The sequence below is a fragment of the Garra rufa genome, chromosome 17 (genome assembly GCF_049309525.1).
Source record: "Garra rufa chromosome 17, GarRuf1.0, whole genome shotgun sequence".
In the NCBI taxonomy this organism is placed as follows: Eukaryota; Metazoa; Chordata; class Actinopteri; order Cypriniformes; family Cyprinidae; genus Garra; species Garra rufa.
The window spans coordinates 24,420,398-24,436,263 of record NC_133377.1 but is presented as its reverse complement, the minus strand read 5'-3'; the positions used below and the strand labels follow the sequence as shown (position 1 = coordinate 24,436,263).

Here is a 15,866-nt window from a genome sequence, read left to right as displayed (position 1 = left end):
ACTTCAAATTTTGAGCGATAAAGACATTATATCAGAATAAAAAAAAAAAAAAAAAAAAAATCAAGCATTTATAGATTGTTCTCTGATATTGATCTCCACTGTTCATACATACACTACTGTTCAAAAGTTTGGGGTCGGTAAGACATTTTTAGATTTCTGAAGAAATGCTCACCAATGCTGAGACCACAGAACCAGCCGTAGGACCATGGACCACAAAACCAGCCGTAAGTAGCATGGGTATATTTGTAGCACTGTATGAGTCAAAAGTATTGATTTTTCTTTTATGCCAAAAATCATAATTAATTTTTGATTAGTAATATGCATTGCTAAAAACTTAATTTGGGCATCATTAATTGTCTCAATATTTAGATTTTTTTTTTGCACCCTCAGATTCCAGATTTTCAAATAGTTGTATCTCAACATATCTAAACCTTGTCCTATCCTAACAAACCATACATCAATGGAAAGCTTATTTAAATCTAATGTAAATCTCAAAATTTCAAAAAATTTGCCCCTTATGGTTTTGTGGTTCAGGGTCACATATTTTATCAAAAGACTGAAAAGACTTTTCCTATATCACTCCGTCCTAGTTCACGAATTTAGTATTTTGAAAAAAAAAAAGAAAAAAAAAAAGCCAGTAATAAATGTACTGAACATAGTACAAATGTGTCACAGCAACTCCCAGAACAGATTATGACCTTTAGAAAAAACAACAACAAAACAACATGCGAGCTGTTCACATTGTATAATTGTTCTAAAAGCTCAATGTTAATAAATTGCAGTGGAGGAAACCCACATAACAAATTAGGACTAATGGCTGTGAGCTTGACTGTTTGACCTTACCTGCTGATAGCTCACTGCGTTCCCCAAACCACCTGTGGAGGAGCGGCCCATGCCAGGCTTGGAGGGCACTCTCTGACCCTGAAGCTGGGCAGGATTGGGTGCAATAACCCGCTGTGACATCATCATTGGGGGCAAAGATGCATTGGCAGCAGACCTGATTACTGTGTGGCCCTGAGGGGGGGAAAAAACACATACAGAATTATTAATATCCATGCAATGCACTGTATGACCACTAGATGTCAGCAGACACCGTATATCAGATTGCATATTGTTGACATCAAATGCTTTGTTTGTACTCAACAGATGGACCGTAATTAAAAATGGTAACTGGTACCAATCTATACAGTTATGCTGATCTTAAGGTGTCGCTCCCATGGCAACCAACAGCAGGCTCTAACATGTTCAGTCTAATGTGTACAACATAATGAGGAGTATCCATGTGCATTGTGCATCAGTAATGCATGTAGACTGCTCATATTTAGAAAGGGTTTAATGCGCACCAGTATATTCCCATGTACCTGTGCAGTGCGCAGGCTCTGAGGCTCAGATGAGTGCATGCCGGGTCGCACAGGTAGTTTCCCGAGCCCCTGAGAGCTGTGCATGGGTGACGGTTGCACTGATGACGGGGCATTCTGGACCACCGGCACCTGGAAAACGAAAAATGAGAGGTCAGAGTCCTTCTAATCAAAAGCTCATACTGTACAGAGTTCAATAGAACCACAACGTATTAGAGGAACTCAAGCACCATTTTTTCCAGTTAAAGCTGTTGTGCGATTTCCACCAATTGGAAGCTGAAAAATAGGTATTGTTTGGGATTTTACTGATTGTTTGGGAATTTTTTGTTCCTTTTTGATCCAAGCACTTCCCTTATACATTGTTTAACATTGGCTTTATTGTTTTTTTGTTTGTTTGTTTTTTTAAACAGCCATATGTGACATCTCACACCTATTTCAAAGATATACGACAGGTAGAAGAGACATTTTATGCATTTATGCATAAAACAACGAAAAAAACAATTAGCTTATTCATCTATTATGGTAATTTACATGCTAAGGAATTTCAAGGAACATCATGATACATAAATCAAATAATAAGAGTTAATACTGTGCATGCCCAAAAACAGTGCATTATTACAATATTATATGTGACCCTGGACCACAAAACCAGTCTTAAGTCGCTGGGGTATATTTGTAGCAATAGCCAAAATTACATTGTATGGGTCAAAATTATTGATTTTTCTTTTATGCCAAAAATCATTAGGAAATTAAGTAAAGATCATGTTCCATGAAGATTTTTTGTAAAATTCCTACTGTAAATGTATCAAAATGTAATTTTTGATTAGTAATATGCATTGTTAAGAACCTAATTTGGAGAACTTTAAACGTGATTTTCTCAGTATTTTGATTTTTTTGCACCCTCAGATTCCAGATTTTCAAATAGATGTATCTCGGCCAAATATTGTCCCATCCTAACAAACCATATATCAATAGAAAGCTTATTTATTGAACTTGCATATGATGTATACATCTCAGTTTTGTAAAATTTAACCTTAAGACTGGTTTTGTGGTCCAGGGTCACATATATGTTTTGTACTTATTGACCATATTTCATCCTCAATTAAGCAAATCATCTTCCAGTTTAAGCAAACGCCTCTCATGCAGAATGTTGTGACACTCACACGTCAGACGTGAGTGAGTGTTTATAGGCCGTTCCTGCATCTAGACAGACACTGAGTTGAGAAGCAAAGACAAAACATCTCAATGCCACACTACGTGGACAAACATTACACCGAGCTGTGATATGGTATCTGTGAGGTTATGGCTGCCCGTCTCGCTCCCCGTTACCCTATCTCACCCCCGCTAGCAACTAACGTCCTTTCAACAATAAAACGATTTACCTCGACAGTTTTTCCTGGCATTAATATTACACTCAGCTGGACACGAGGGAAGGTTATTTTGCTTGGTGCTAAAACAGTGAAGGTGAACATGCTGTACAGAGGAGCTGCAGTGGAGATGTGGAGTACAAATTCAGGCAGATTTACAGCATACAACACTGCGACAATCAGTCAATGCTGATTTTTTTTTTTTTTTTTTTTGGTGCTAAAGTGCTGTCTCCAATTACAGTTTAATATGCAGAGACAACTATGAGAAAGCAGATTGAAGGCTGATTTCACAGAAATTGGAAGTGGAAGTGTTCAGTAAGATTCAGAACAGAGGGTGTTAAAAGTAATACTTCACTTCAAGTCAATTTTATCGTGATATTGCGATAGCAAAACTGTCTCGAAATTATCATGGTCACAAGACGATATGAAACGGTGTGTAGTTTTTAAAATATATTTAAACTTAAAAGTTGTGTTTCGGGGCATTATGCTTTGGCACAGTATCCTGAAAACGCATACTTTGTTTACACAAATCAGCTCATGATCTGGTGTTTTATGCACCTCAGAACGGCTCTGTTTACAGTGAATGCAGTGAACTTGTTTGTGCATCTGCTGTGAGTTTAGTGTGTGTTTTGGAACGCAATGACCACCACTTAAGCTTAATTTTCGCAGCAGATGGTCAAAGTATTTCACTAGATTTGCAGTGAGACATTTTTGTAAGGCTGTTTTCACTGAAGGTGGAGTTTCCTGTCAAAATAAAAGCTTAAAAGTGCAGAATGAATTGCTGATAGCTAGCTGTTTAAATAGGTAACGTTACTGCAGTCCAAATTCAAAATATCTCTTTCAAGTGTAGAAATTAGGAAAGTAGTATTGTAATTTCCCTACAGTAGTGCAAAGCAAAAATATCATATTCATTTTCATTTATTTTGCAGTGTAACCGTTTTACAATATATAGCTATTATTGTCATTGTTATTATTATTATATTCTAATTTGTTTAGCTTCCTAAAACACCAATGTGAATGTAATTAATCACAAAAGAAGGATGAGTCCCCTTTAAAGTTCAGGTACAAGTCAAATAACTGACTTTTTTTTTTTACTCAAGTTTTCTTAGTTAAGAACATTGGTTGGAACTCTTAATTTTAAACTCTCAAAGTGCATTAGATAGAATGATTTGGAAAATGGAAAATGTTTTTTCAATACTCCATTCGCCTTTATAAAAAAAAAAAATAAAAAAAAAAAAATAAAAAATCGCAATAAACATCGTATTGTAGGCTTCACATCACAATATTATCGTAACGTGAGATTTTGATATCTTTACATCCCTAATCAAAACTGAAAAAAAAATAAATAAATAATAATAATTAAATAAAAAAAATTTGTTATAATACAAGCACTTCTACCACAGTGGAGACTCAATTTTGTACTGGTTCATAATTTGTTTGGATCATCAAGTCATGTGACCTAACTAATATTCATGAGCCAGGCCTGCACTACAGTAGATTTTTGTACATTTTGTCGTTGTGTTTTGCATTGACTTGCACACTATTGTTCCAAAGTTTGGGGTTGGTAAGATTAATTTTAATTTATCTGACCAAAAAAAAAAAAAAAGTAAAACTAGTAATAGTTGTAAACTATTTTTAATTGTAATATAATTTTAAATGTTATTTATTCCTGGGATGGCAAAGATAACTCTTTAGCAGCCATTACTTCAGTCTTCAGTGTCACAAGATCCTTCAGAAATCATTCTAATATGCTGATCTGCTGCTCAAAAAAAAAAAAAAAAAAAAAAAAAATTATTAATTGTTAAAAATAATTTTATTATCTAATATATTTGTGGAAACATTTAACAGAAAGTTCAAAAGAACAGCATTTATTTGAAATTGTAAACTTGTTCCCACTCTAAATTGTGCTATCAAATCGATTAATCGCATCCAAAATAAAAGTTTGAGTTTACGTAATATAACACATACATATATACACACACACATAAATATTTCTTAAACATGTACATGTACACAGTACACATTTTATTTTGGATGCAATTATTTGCGAATAATCACACTTTTACTGTCAGTTTTGAGCAATTTAATGCATTCTTGCTCAATTTAAGTTTTCTAAAAAAAACTAAAATGCTTAAATCCAGCCAACAACTCAGTTTTTACTTTCTCATACTTCTGGTTTCTCACATGGCTTCATACAGGCCTAAGGCGTTTACACTAATTAGTTTTTCTTTTAAAAACACATTTTAAAATGAAAACTATCCTCGTCTACACTGGCGTTTTCACTGTGTTTTAGAAATGATCTCCATCCACACTACACAACCGAAAACGTATGTCACATGACCATTCAAGCTGCATATGAAATCAAGGATGTCTTATTTAAGAGAAGTAACCATTAAATACTTACCGTTACTCCTTGGGGTGTAAAAATATTGTAATTTATTTTTTTACTTTGCACTTTAATGGTTACTTTTCTTAAATGAGCCTCCGAAATCAGACGCAACAAATTACACGGTCATCAAGGATACACAAGGTTCATGTACAGTGAAACACAACCCCCGTGTTTTTACACTACAATGGGGTCTGCAGCATTTTCGAAAGTCTCAATTTCAAGGGTCGAAAACGCCGGAGTAGAGTAAACAACTGGCATAACCGTAGCAAAAGTTACGCATTTTAAAACGAAAACACACTAGTGTAAACATAGCCTAAATCAATGTGAACGTAGTCTAGATGCTGACAATAAACAAGCCTGTGTATTTCTACACCAGAAAAGTGCAAAATAAGATCTCTTCCATTTAAATAAAAATAATAAGATGAAACTAAACTAAGCTGTTTACACCAGGAGTCGCTTCAGCTGATGGACATCTTGTTCTATTTCTGACACGCTGCAGCTACTCCATCCACTTTATTTTGCCCGACCATCTGAAATACGATTTTATTTTAAAAAATCCTGTGAATGTCTTGATTACCATGTACTTTAGTTCTTTTATATTCAAATAACTTTTTGACAGTGATATCAAAGCCAGCTTTTGATGTCTCCGGTCTCTAAAGAAACCGCTACCTGCCTGATCTGCATTGATCTAACTGCACACTACACTTAACAGGCACAGCGGTATGGTAGGTATGAGGCTGAGATGTTTTCTCGATTCCAAAAAGGTCTCCAACATGCCTGTCCATCCAATAAATATAATTAAAATTCACAACTGACAGAGTGTAGAGTTACTGGCCCAGTTGGCTTCAAGCGGAGAGTAAATGGAGGCACAGGGTATTGTGTACGGTTCTGACCTTTTGCACTACGTTCTCCTTCTGCATCTGACTCTGTCTCAGTTTCTTCAGGAGCACCAGCTTGGCCTCCTCCAGCCTGAGCTCCTCTCGGAGAGCTCTGATCATCTGCTGCCGCTCGTCGCCAGTCTTCCCCTGGAGAACAAACACACAAGAGATCAGCAAACAGGTTCACGAGACTCATTCAAAGGGTTTAATGGAGGGTAACCAATGATAGATCTGATCCTCCATGGGATACTGCACCTTAAACATCTCCAGGTTGGCCTGATGCTGTTTCTCCTCAGGGTGAGGTGTGCTTCGGGGGCTGGACGCCTCGTTGTCTGATAAAATGATAACGTCTGGTGATGGAGTACGTCGCTCTTGAACTATATCACTATGAGAAGCCAAAATAGAGAAATTTTTAGGGGCAGCTTTTAAGGAAGTCAAGATTAAAAACAAATCATTGCAACACCTGCAGGATAAAATCATTAAAGTATAATTTAATTTAACACCATACAGCAAAAACATGCCCTACTTCCCATAATATAAGTTGCTTTTTTATAATCTGAAATGTGCTACAATTTACATTCCAAAGAGACTAACATAATGCATTTAACGTCAATCAAGCAAAACAACTGAGAGTTTATGCTATATTATAATTTATTATACATATATACAGTCGTGGCCAAAAGTTTTGAGAATGACACAAATATTAGTTTTCACAAAGTTTGCTGCTCAACTGCTTTTAGATCTTTGTTTCAGTTGTTTCTGTGATGTACTGAAATATAATTACAAGCACTTCATACGTTTCAAAGGCTTTTATCGTCAATTACATGACATTTATGCAGAGTCAGTATTTGCAGTGTTGGCCCTTCTTTTTCAGCACCTCAGCAATTCGACTGGGCATGCTCTCAATCAACTTCTGGGCCAAATCCTGACTGATAGCAACCCATTCTTTCATAATCACTTCTTGGAGTTTGTCAGAATTAGTGGGTTTTTGTTTGTCCACCCGCCTCTTGAGGATTGACCACAAGTTTTAAGATCTGGGGAGTTTCCAGGCCATGGACCCAAAATTTCAATGTTTTGGTCCCCGAGCCACTTAGTAATCACTTTTGCCTTATGGCACGGTGCTCCATCGTGCTGGAAAATGCATTGTTCTTCACCAAACTGTTGTTGGATTGTTGGAAGAAGTTGCTGTTGGAGGGTGTTTTGGTACCATTCTTTATTCATGGCTGTGTTTTTGGGCAAAATTGTGAGTGAGCCCACTCCCTTGGATGAGAAGCAACCCCACACATGAATGGTCTCAGGATGCTTTACTGTTGGCATGACACAGGACTGATGGTAGCGCTCACCTTTTCTTCTCCGGACAAGCCTTTTTCCAGATGCCCCAAACAATCGGAAAGAGGCTTCATCGGAGAATATGACTTTGCCCCAGTCCTCAGCAGTCCATTCGCCATACTTTTTGCAGAAGATCAATCTGTCCCTGATGTTTTTTTGGAGAGAAGTGGCTTCTTTGCTGCCCTTCTTTGACACCAGGCCATCTTCCAAAAGTCTTGGCCTCACTGTCCGTGCAGATGCGCTCACACCTGCCTGCTGCCATTCCTGAGCAAGCTCTGCACTGGTGGCACTCCGATCCCGCAGCTGAATCCTCTTTAGGAGACGATCCTGCCGCTTACTGGACTTTCTTGGACGGCCTGAAGCCTTCTTAACAATGCAGTGGAAAGTTTTTTTCGGGATTAAGTTAATTTTCATGGCAAAGAAGGACTATGCAATTCATCTGATCACTCTTCATAACATTCTGGAGTATATGCAAATTGCTATTATAAAAACTTAAGCAGCAACTTTTCCAATTTCCAATATTTATGTAATTCTCAAAACTTTTGGCCACGACTGTACACATACACATACATACATATATACACACACACACACACATACATACATACATATACATATATATATATACATACATATACATATATATATATATATATATATATATATACACACACACACACACAAAAATTCTAATGAAGGGCACTCTACTAATTTTGCACACTACTAAATGCTCCTAAAACACCATGATATAAAACTTTTATGCATAGCTTCTGCACTTTGAGCATGTATTTTTTATTTTTGTTTTAAGGGCATTTTACGATGATGAAGAATATTTACCTTTACACCTTTCATTACCACATAAGATAAAAAAAAGAAGTTGTATTTTATGCAGGACTGCTTTATCTAAGCCAAACATTCATACAATGTATCTCATAACCTTGTACTTTAGTTACATCTGATCAAATGCACAAGACTGCCTGAAATGTTATGAACAGCAGCTATGGTAATTATTCTCCTTTTGATTTTCTATTTGTACCTCAGGATACCAATTCTGAGCTAACTTGATATTACTCGAGCACCAGTTTAAATCTAGCCTTTTAGAAAGATCTTTGATGACTTAAACACATTTGAAGATAAAAACCTAACCCCTGCAAGGTCTTCAGATAATGCCAACTGTGAACCATAATATAAAACGGCTACATTTTCCCTATATTCTGATGATGATGATGATAAGAACATGTGATTCATGATGATAACAAAATGTTATTATTGCTTGCTTTACGTCCACCATTTCTGCTTAAATGTCATCGTTACCTATCTGTACAATTTGTATGTGGATATTGCTTTGCTGGTGACTCCTGTTATAATACATCACTCTTAAGTGCTACATAACTAAGAATCAATTAGGAAAACGGTGCCCAGTTGGCACATGCATACACAGTAACCCTCTGCCAGTTTGGATTTAAAGTTTACAGAATTGAAAGGGTTACAGTTTAAAATCAACACACAGACACATACACACTATATATAAAATTCTGCCATCCAATTTCATTTGTTAACATTAACTATATTAGTTAACATGAACAACAATTAAATAGCATTTATCAATGTTAATTAATATTAAGCTAAATAAGTATTCATACATTAAAATGTAACTTTGTATCTTTTAACATTAGTTCATGTACTGTGAATTAACATGAACATACAAATATATATATATATATATATATATATATATATATATATATATATATATATATATATATATATATATACACATACATATATATATATATATATATATAAATATAAGGGCTGTCAAATGATTAAATTTTAATCAGAATTTTCAGTGGATTAATCAGGATTAATCACTATTTGCAACTACACCTGAATCCTAACCTTTTTTTTTTTTCTGATATGCATACCAAAAAATAAATAACAGGACACAGATACGTAATTTTCATATTATGTCAGGGCCGGCATCGGGCCTGTTTTAGGCTACTCCTTATTTTTTATATTTTAGACATCCATCAATTATGGTGAAGAAAAAAAAAAAATGCCACGCTGGTGGAAACACAAGACTTTCGCTTTTACTTTCGAGACCGGCTCGGATGGCGCAGCTGGAAGAGATCCAGGTTCAATCGCACGCAGTAGGCTGAAACTTGCCACAAAGCACCGGCAAAAATAAATAATGAATGTGTCGGGGAAAGAGTAAGGACATTTCTGAATTATTTATTAATAAAGTGTATTCTGAGTCAATGTCGCAAAGATCCTGACTTGCAATCTCCTTTTTGGGCGCGCCTTGAGAGAGAAATTTATCTTTACGGATTACACAATGAACAAGTTTTTGTTTTCGATTTGTTTTATTTCGTTAAGTAATAATTTAAAGCTTTCTATAGATATGTTTATCATGTCTGTGAGGCATGCATTTCCTTTATTTTTGTTAAGCACTCCTGTTCAAGAACGAGACGACAGAAAGCGCATCATTTTTGTTTTCTTTATTTTATAAAAACACTAAAATTTTTTGATGTATTACTCTTTCTTTTGTGAGCAAAAATTACGGATAAATTTAAATTGCTTCCACTGAAAAAATGCAAGCGATTGCGCTGGTGCCTCGATGACCTGCAAAGCGGCTTTATCTTCCACTCTCGGCACAAACTATGCGCCTAATCGCGCACATTTATCTTTAACGTTTAAACTATACTTGAACTGTTTTATATCTATAGATTTTATTTTAGGCAAGTCGTGATGATTTGAGAAGGCAAACTGATCAAACAGACTATGATCAGTCTTCAGCTGGACGCTGTTCGTTAAAAAAAACAAAAACTTATTTAACGAACAAAAAAATGCTCCAAACTTTTTTCTAAATTAACTAAATAAAAAACGAAACTAAATATATACACTTTGCCATTGCATACAAAATTGAACTAAGGGGGATTTTTTTTTTCCGTCAATTGCTTTGATATCACTGTGTCAGTCACCGCTCTTTCGAGAATGAACCCAGCATAACTATGCAGATGTAATTCCCAAAACATAAGAAAAACTAAAGTTTCATACAAATTCTGAATGGATTATGGCATGGAAAGTGCAAAGCGCGCTCCCTTTATTATCACTAAAAGCGTCACAAATCTTAGTTCATAGAGATCTCACAAAGTTCCGTTATAAACTACACAATGAATCTTTTATTTACATCGCGTCTGCACTTAGTCATGAGATGATTCACGAGCGCGCAAAACAGCAATAAAAACCAATCTGGCGCTTTCAGCGGTGAGTGAATTCTGACAAACTGTTTCTAATTGTTCGAAATCAACACTTCTCAACGCTGCAAAAACACGCTGGATTGTTTGCCAGATCTTCAATTGCTTTACTTTCGGTCTACCCCAGTAGAACCGGACCTAAGCTTTGCTAACCACTCCAGTTGCAGACATGCTTGTACTTGTTAACTGTACCATCATCATTCTTTTTATATTTGAATCCGTCCATAGGCTCACCTTGTTCCATCTGGCCTCTAGCTCCCAACCACTTTCCTGACAAATAATTCGTCACACTGTGCATGCGTGAAATGCGTTAAAAAAAATCGACGTAATTAACAACAACAAAATAATTAACGCCGTTAACGCATTATTTTTGATAGCCCTAATATATATATAAATGTATATATGTGTGTGTGTGTATGTATATATATATATATATATATATATATATATATCCATTTTAGAACCGGTTCCAAATGTCCATTAACCGGGTATTCGATAAGAGACGCGCATTTCGATTCCGCTTAACGATTCCCGCGTTCGCATTTCAATGTGATTTTCAAACGATTTAAGTGGAGGAAAGAAAAGAACTTGCGCATTGTTTGCGTGCAGCGCACACATCTGAAACGCAAGCACGGAGAACAGCGGTCCTGATGGAGAGGGTGCTCGCTGCAGAGCCATATGGGAGGAGCTGGAGCTCCAGCTCCCCCTTGCTGGAGGTAATGGGTGGAGATAGACACCTAACCACACCCTAACCCTACCCCTTACCCTATCCCTAACCTTAACTCCACCCATTTGTTCACTCAGAGGTGGAGCTGGACATCAAGAGAGGTGGAGCTGGAGGCCATTTGGCTCTGCAGTGAGCAGTACTTGTCCTGATGCGGGCTCCCGACCTGTGTCCGTTCTCGAAACAGTTCCGTGCATTTCCACAGCAGAAAAGGTTGTTCCGGCCCGGGACTTACTTCTCTTTCACATTTATTGACCCGTATGAACGAAATACGTCAGCATATCCTCATAAACACAGCGTTTTTTTGTCTTGAGTGAACGTAAACAGATAAGAAAGAAAACGCATGTGTAACAGTATTCTTAGGTCTGTGTTCGGTGTTAAAGAGACAGCAGTCTAATAAACGCGCCGCCTGTCATAAATGTTAATCAAAGAACAAAAGAAAATCATTAACTGACTGAATATCTATTATAAATTTAATGAGGACTAATCAATATTTGATTTATGAAAAGCAAACTATGCAGCGTTTTTAAACTTTTGATTTCAATTTCTGTACCTGACATTTGTTCAGTTTCATTTATTTATGCTATTGCTAATTGATTTGCTCCTATTTTATTACTTGTCTTTAACAATTTAATGTTTGAAATTTATATTAGACGAGTTGTTTGTTTTCTGTGGTATTTTTTGGTAAAACCATAGGCAAAAGACAGAATAAATATGTTTGACTAAAAACTTTTTAATGGATTTTTTTTTTATCATATTGGAATCGGAATTAGGAATCGCTAAAAATCGGAATCGATAAGCAGAATCGGAACCGGAATCAGAATCGATAAGATTCAAACGATACCCAACCCTAATCCTATGTATAGCAATGTAACAGGCTAGCGCTAGCATTAAGCTAACCGTGTCCCTTGAGTGACTCATGTTGTTTAACTGAGGTGCTGACGTTACTGATGATTGGGCGATGCAAATGTTGGAGGCGTAACTATTAACAATCTCCACCGACTGTTTCGTAACAGTCTATGTTATGTTGGAATTGACCTATTTTTCGGTGGTCTTTTTTCAAATACTAGATTTATATAAGGAGGAGGAAATGTTGGTGTTTGAGACTTATGGTATGTCATGTCCATGTACTGAACTGTTATTATTTAACTATGCCAAGGTAAATTCAGTTTTCCATTCTATGGCACCTTTAAGTCGCTGGGGTATATTTGTAGCAATAGCCAAAAATACATTGTATGGGTCAAAATTATTGATTTTTCTTTTGTCAAAAATCATTAGGAAATTAAGTAAAGATCATGTTACATTAAGATTTTTTGTAAAATTCCTACTGTAAACCTATCAAAATGTAATTTTTGATTAGTAATATGCATTGTTAAGAACTTAATTTGGACAACTTTAAAGGTGATTTTCTCAGTATTTTGATTTTTTTGCACTCTTAGATTCCAGATTTTCAAATAGATGTATCTCGGCCAAATATTGTCCTATCCTAACAAACTATACATCAATAGAAAGCTTATTTATTGAGCTTTCATATGATGTATAGATCTCCGTTTTGTAAAATTTAACCTTATGACTGGTTTTGTGGTCCAGGGTCACATACATATATAAATATAAGTTAACATTTATTTTATTTCCAGTATCGAAAAGGTGTTTTTTTTTTTTGTTTCATCATTTTAGACTATAATAACCCTGAAACAACTGCTTTAAGGAAAAGATTGCAATAAACTAGAAATAATAAATATATAAAATTGTATTATTACATACCATATTTTTGTAAATTATAAATTAATTTACTCTTGGCATTCATAATAATGAATAACACAATAATTTTTGTTTGTTTTAATTTATACTATTTTCCATTCTATAATTTCTATAAAATCATATGAGTAGTTTATCTGCATAAACATATTTTTTTTAAATGTTCAAAAATTATGTTTTTTATGTTATCATGTTTTTATTGTGTTTTATTGTTAGTAAGCTGTATTTTTTAGTTATTACCTAATTTGATTACCTAATCAAAATCCACAATGAAAAAATACGATTTTTGAAAATTGAGTTATTTTGAGAAAAAAAAAAAAAAAAAAAAAAACTCTTCATATATACCCCAAAAACTAAAAACTTAAAAATAAAATGAAAATGGAAATAAAAACCGATTCAAAACATTAACAAAAACTACAATAATACCTGGATAAAAATAAAATAACACTGGTTCCAAATAACATTATATAAAAAGAATTTGTTGTGGAGTAAGTGGAAGAAAAATACTTTTTTTTAATTATATTTGTAAACATTTAGTTCTATTTCCCAGTACTTCTGAATGTAATAAAACCTGACTTAGACACAGATGCAACATTTTCCTTTCAACAACACAATTTTCATCTGGCTTATAGTTATATGTGATTTATTTCCCGGAAAATACGGTACTCATTTAAACAAACAGATGTTTTCTCCCTAAACCTCACCTCCTTCTGGCACTCATGTCCACCGGCTCATCCACTATGTTTTCCTTCCCATTCTTACTGGGACCTCCATGGCCCCCGACTCTCAAACTTCCATTCATCTTCTCCTCGTAGGCCACAGCTCCCATCAGCCCCTGGCTGCCCCCGGGGCCTTTGCCCTCTGCCATGGCTGCCGCAACCGCCGCCCCCTCCAAAGCGGCCAGATCCTTGCGTTTGAGGAGGGCAAGCATCTTAAGCCTCTCCATGGCCTCGTGACCCTCCATCTTCAGGCGCTTGGCCAGAGCCTCTTCCCGCTCATCTTGTGCCTCCAGACCCCGCTTCAGCAGGTTCAGCCTCAACGCCTCCTCAGACATCCGCTCCATCCTGTCAGCGACAAAGAGAGAGAACATTTGTGAGCAAAAGCTTTTAATCATGCATTGCATCAATGTGGGTGCAAAGTTGATAAAATATAAATAAATAAATAATTGAATTTTAATGCGTGTATACAGTATACTCATTTTCGCAGCTGTATCAAGAGATTTTACTGGGACTGGTATCAAATACTGAAACTTTGGTATCGCGACAGCCCTAATCTGTAGGAATCAGTATAAATTCCCCTGCTTGAGACTAATGCAAATCACTTAATTATTCTTTTACAGCGAAAGAGCTGAGAGCGAGTGAGAGAGAGTGAGAGAGATCTACTATGACTCCTCACACGCCCACAGACTTAACAGAGCCATTAGTCTGCCTCGTGCTGAGGCTGTGGACTACAGTGCTCGAGAACCAAGGCCTCTCTAGGCTTAATTGATAAATTACATGATCATTACATACAAATCAGTGTAACTTTCATGGTTTGACTGAGGAAATTTGCTTGGGCTGCTAGTAGAGAGGGTCTCCCTGCCTCACATTGAGCGCCTGTTACGACAAGAGTCATTTCTGAGTGCAGACACGCAGCTGAACGGAGCTTCCCAAAACTCCCACTGACAACGTCACAAAGTGGTCACTGAGAGGGGACCAACCTTCCCCACTTGTGGGATCATATTTCTGGCACCATATTACTGGGACTGAAGATACAAGTCTTACTCAAGAACTATAATTAGAGGATTTTTTCCTCTGATGAAGGGGTGTTTTACTCGTGGATCAACAGCAATGCTTCCAGCTGACAAATAAACATTTTCCCTGCTCCTGTCTTATAGTTTTTTCATTATTTTAAAGTGCAATTTCAGCTATGCAGACACATCTACATGTATATGAAAATACTTCCTTATTTTGTGACAGTAGCAGTATAGAAATTATATATATTTTATATTTTTACATTAATGTCATCAATATTCTATTTATTAAAGCCAAATTTGAATCTCATTTTACATTTATTCTAAAATAAATAATTTTATTTGTGAACTTATATTCAACTATTCCTTTTAATAGCTAACTTTTTTACAATTTTTCATAACATCAGTCATCAGTCAGTAGAGCTCGGTGAATATTAGACATTTACTTAAAAGCCGTTTACTCACTGAAAACTTGCACAGATCATGTTTTCACGTCATTTTAAAGCGGTTATATCTAAGTGTGTGAGTTTTTTACTTTTTAGAATACGAATACTTACAATATGATATTATCTCGATTTGGAATATTAAAAAAAAAGAAAAAGACAAATGAAGACTTGGAAAAAAAAGTCTTCATCAAAACCCATATTCTTAACTAACAAAACTTCAATTTCAAAATAAATTTCAATACTTATTTCTACCTAATTTCTACACTTGAAATTGAATTTGGACTGCAGTAATGTTGCCAGTTCAAACCGCTAGCTGTCAGCAATTCATACTGCACTTTCAAACTTTTATTTTGACAGAAATGCCAGTAGAGCTTTTATTTTGACGGAAAACTCCAGCTTCAGTGGAAAGAGGCTTACAAAAACGCGTCTCACAACAAATAGTGAAATGCTGTAACCATCTACCATGAAAACAAAGCATAACTGGTGGTCATTGCTTTCCCAAATGCACACTAAACTCACTGCAGATGCATTTACTGTGAATGGAGCCGAGGCGCAGAAAACACCAGATCACGAGCTGATCGCCTGAATGCACGCTTTATTTTGAAATGCACAGCAAAAAAAGACTTGA

The 15,866-nt window shown here is 35.8% G+C and overlaps 1 protein-coding gene across 1 annotated transcript in view; it reads right to left on the bottom strand.

Annotated features, from left to right (window-relative positions):
* Positions 1 to 15,866, bottom strand: part of gatad2b (GATA zinc finger domain containing 2B) — a 60,207-nt gene that overhangs the window by 11,592 nt on the left and 32,749 nt on the right. The window contains exons 2-6 of the mRNA XM_073821861.1: positions 13,765 to 14,124; positions 6,248 to 6,377; positions 6,008 to 6,139; positions 1,362 to 1,490; positions 844 to 1,014 (exon numbers count right to left, since the gene is read on the bottom strand). Of these exons, the coding sequence (XP_073677962.1) occupies positions 844 to 1,014; positions 1,362 to 1,490; positions 6,008 to 6,139; positions 6,248 to 6,377; positions 13,765 to 14,123 (921 nt within the window). The 5' untranslated portion in view covers position 14,124. The remainder of the gene's footprint in view (positions 1 to 843; positions 1,015 to 1,361; positions 1,491 to 6,007; positions 6,140 to 6,247; positions 6,378 to 13,764; positions 14,125 to 15,866) is intronic.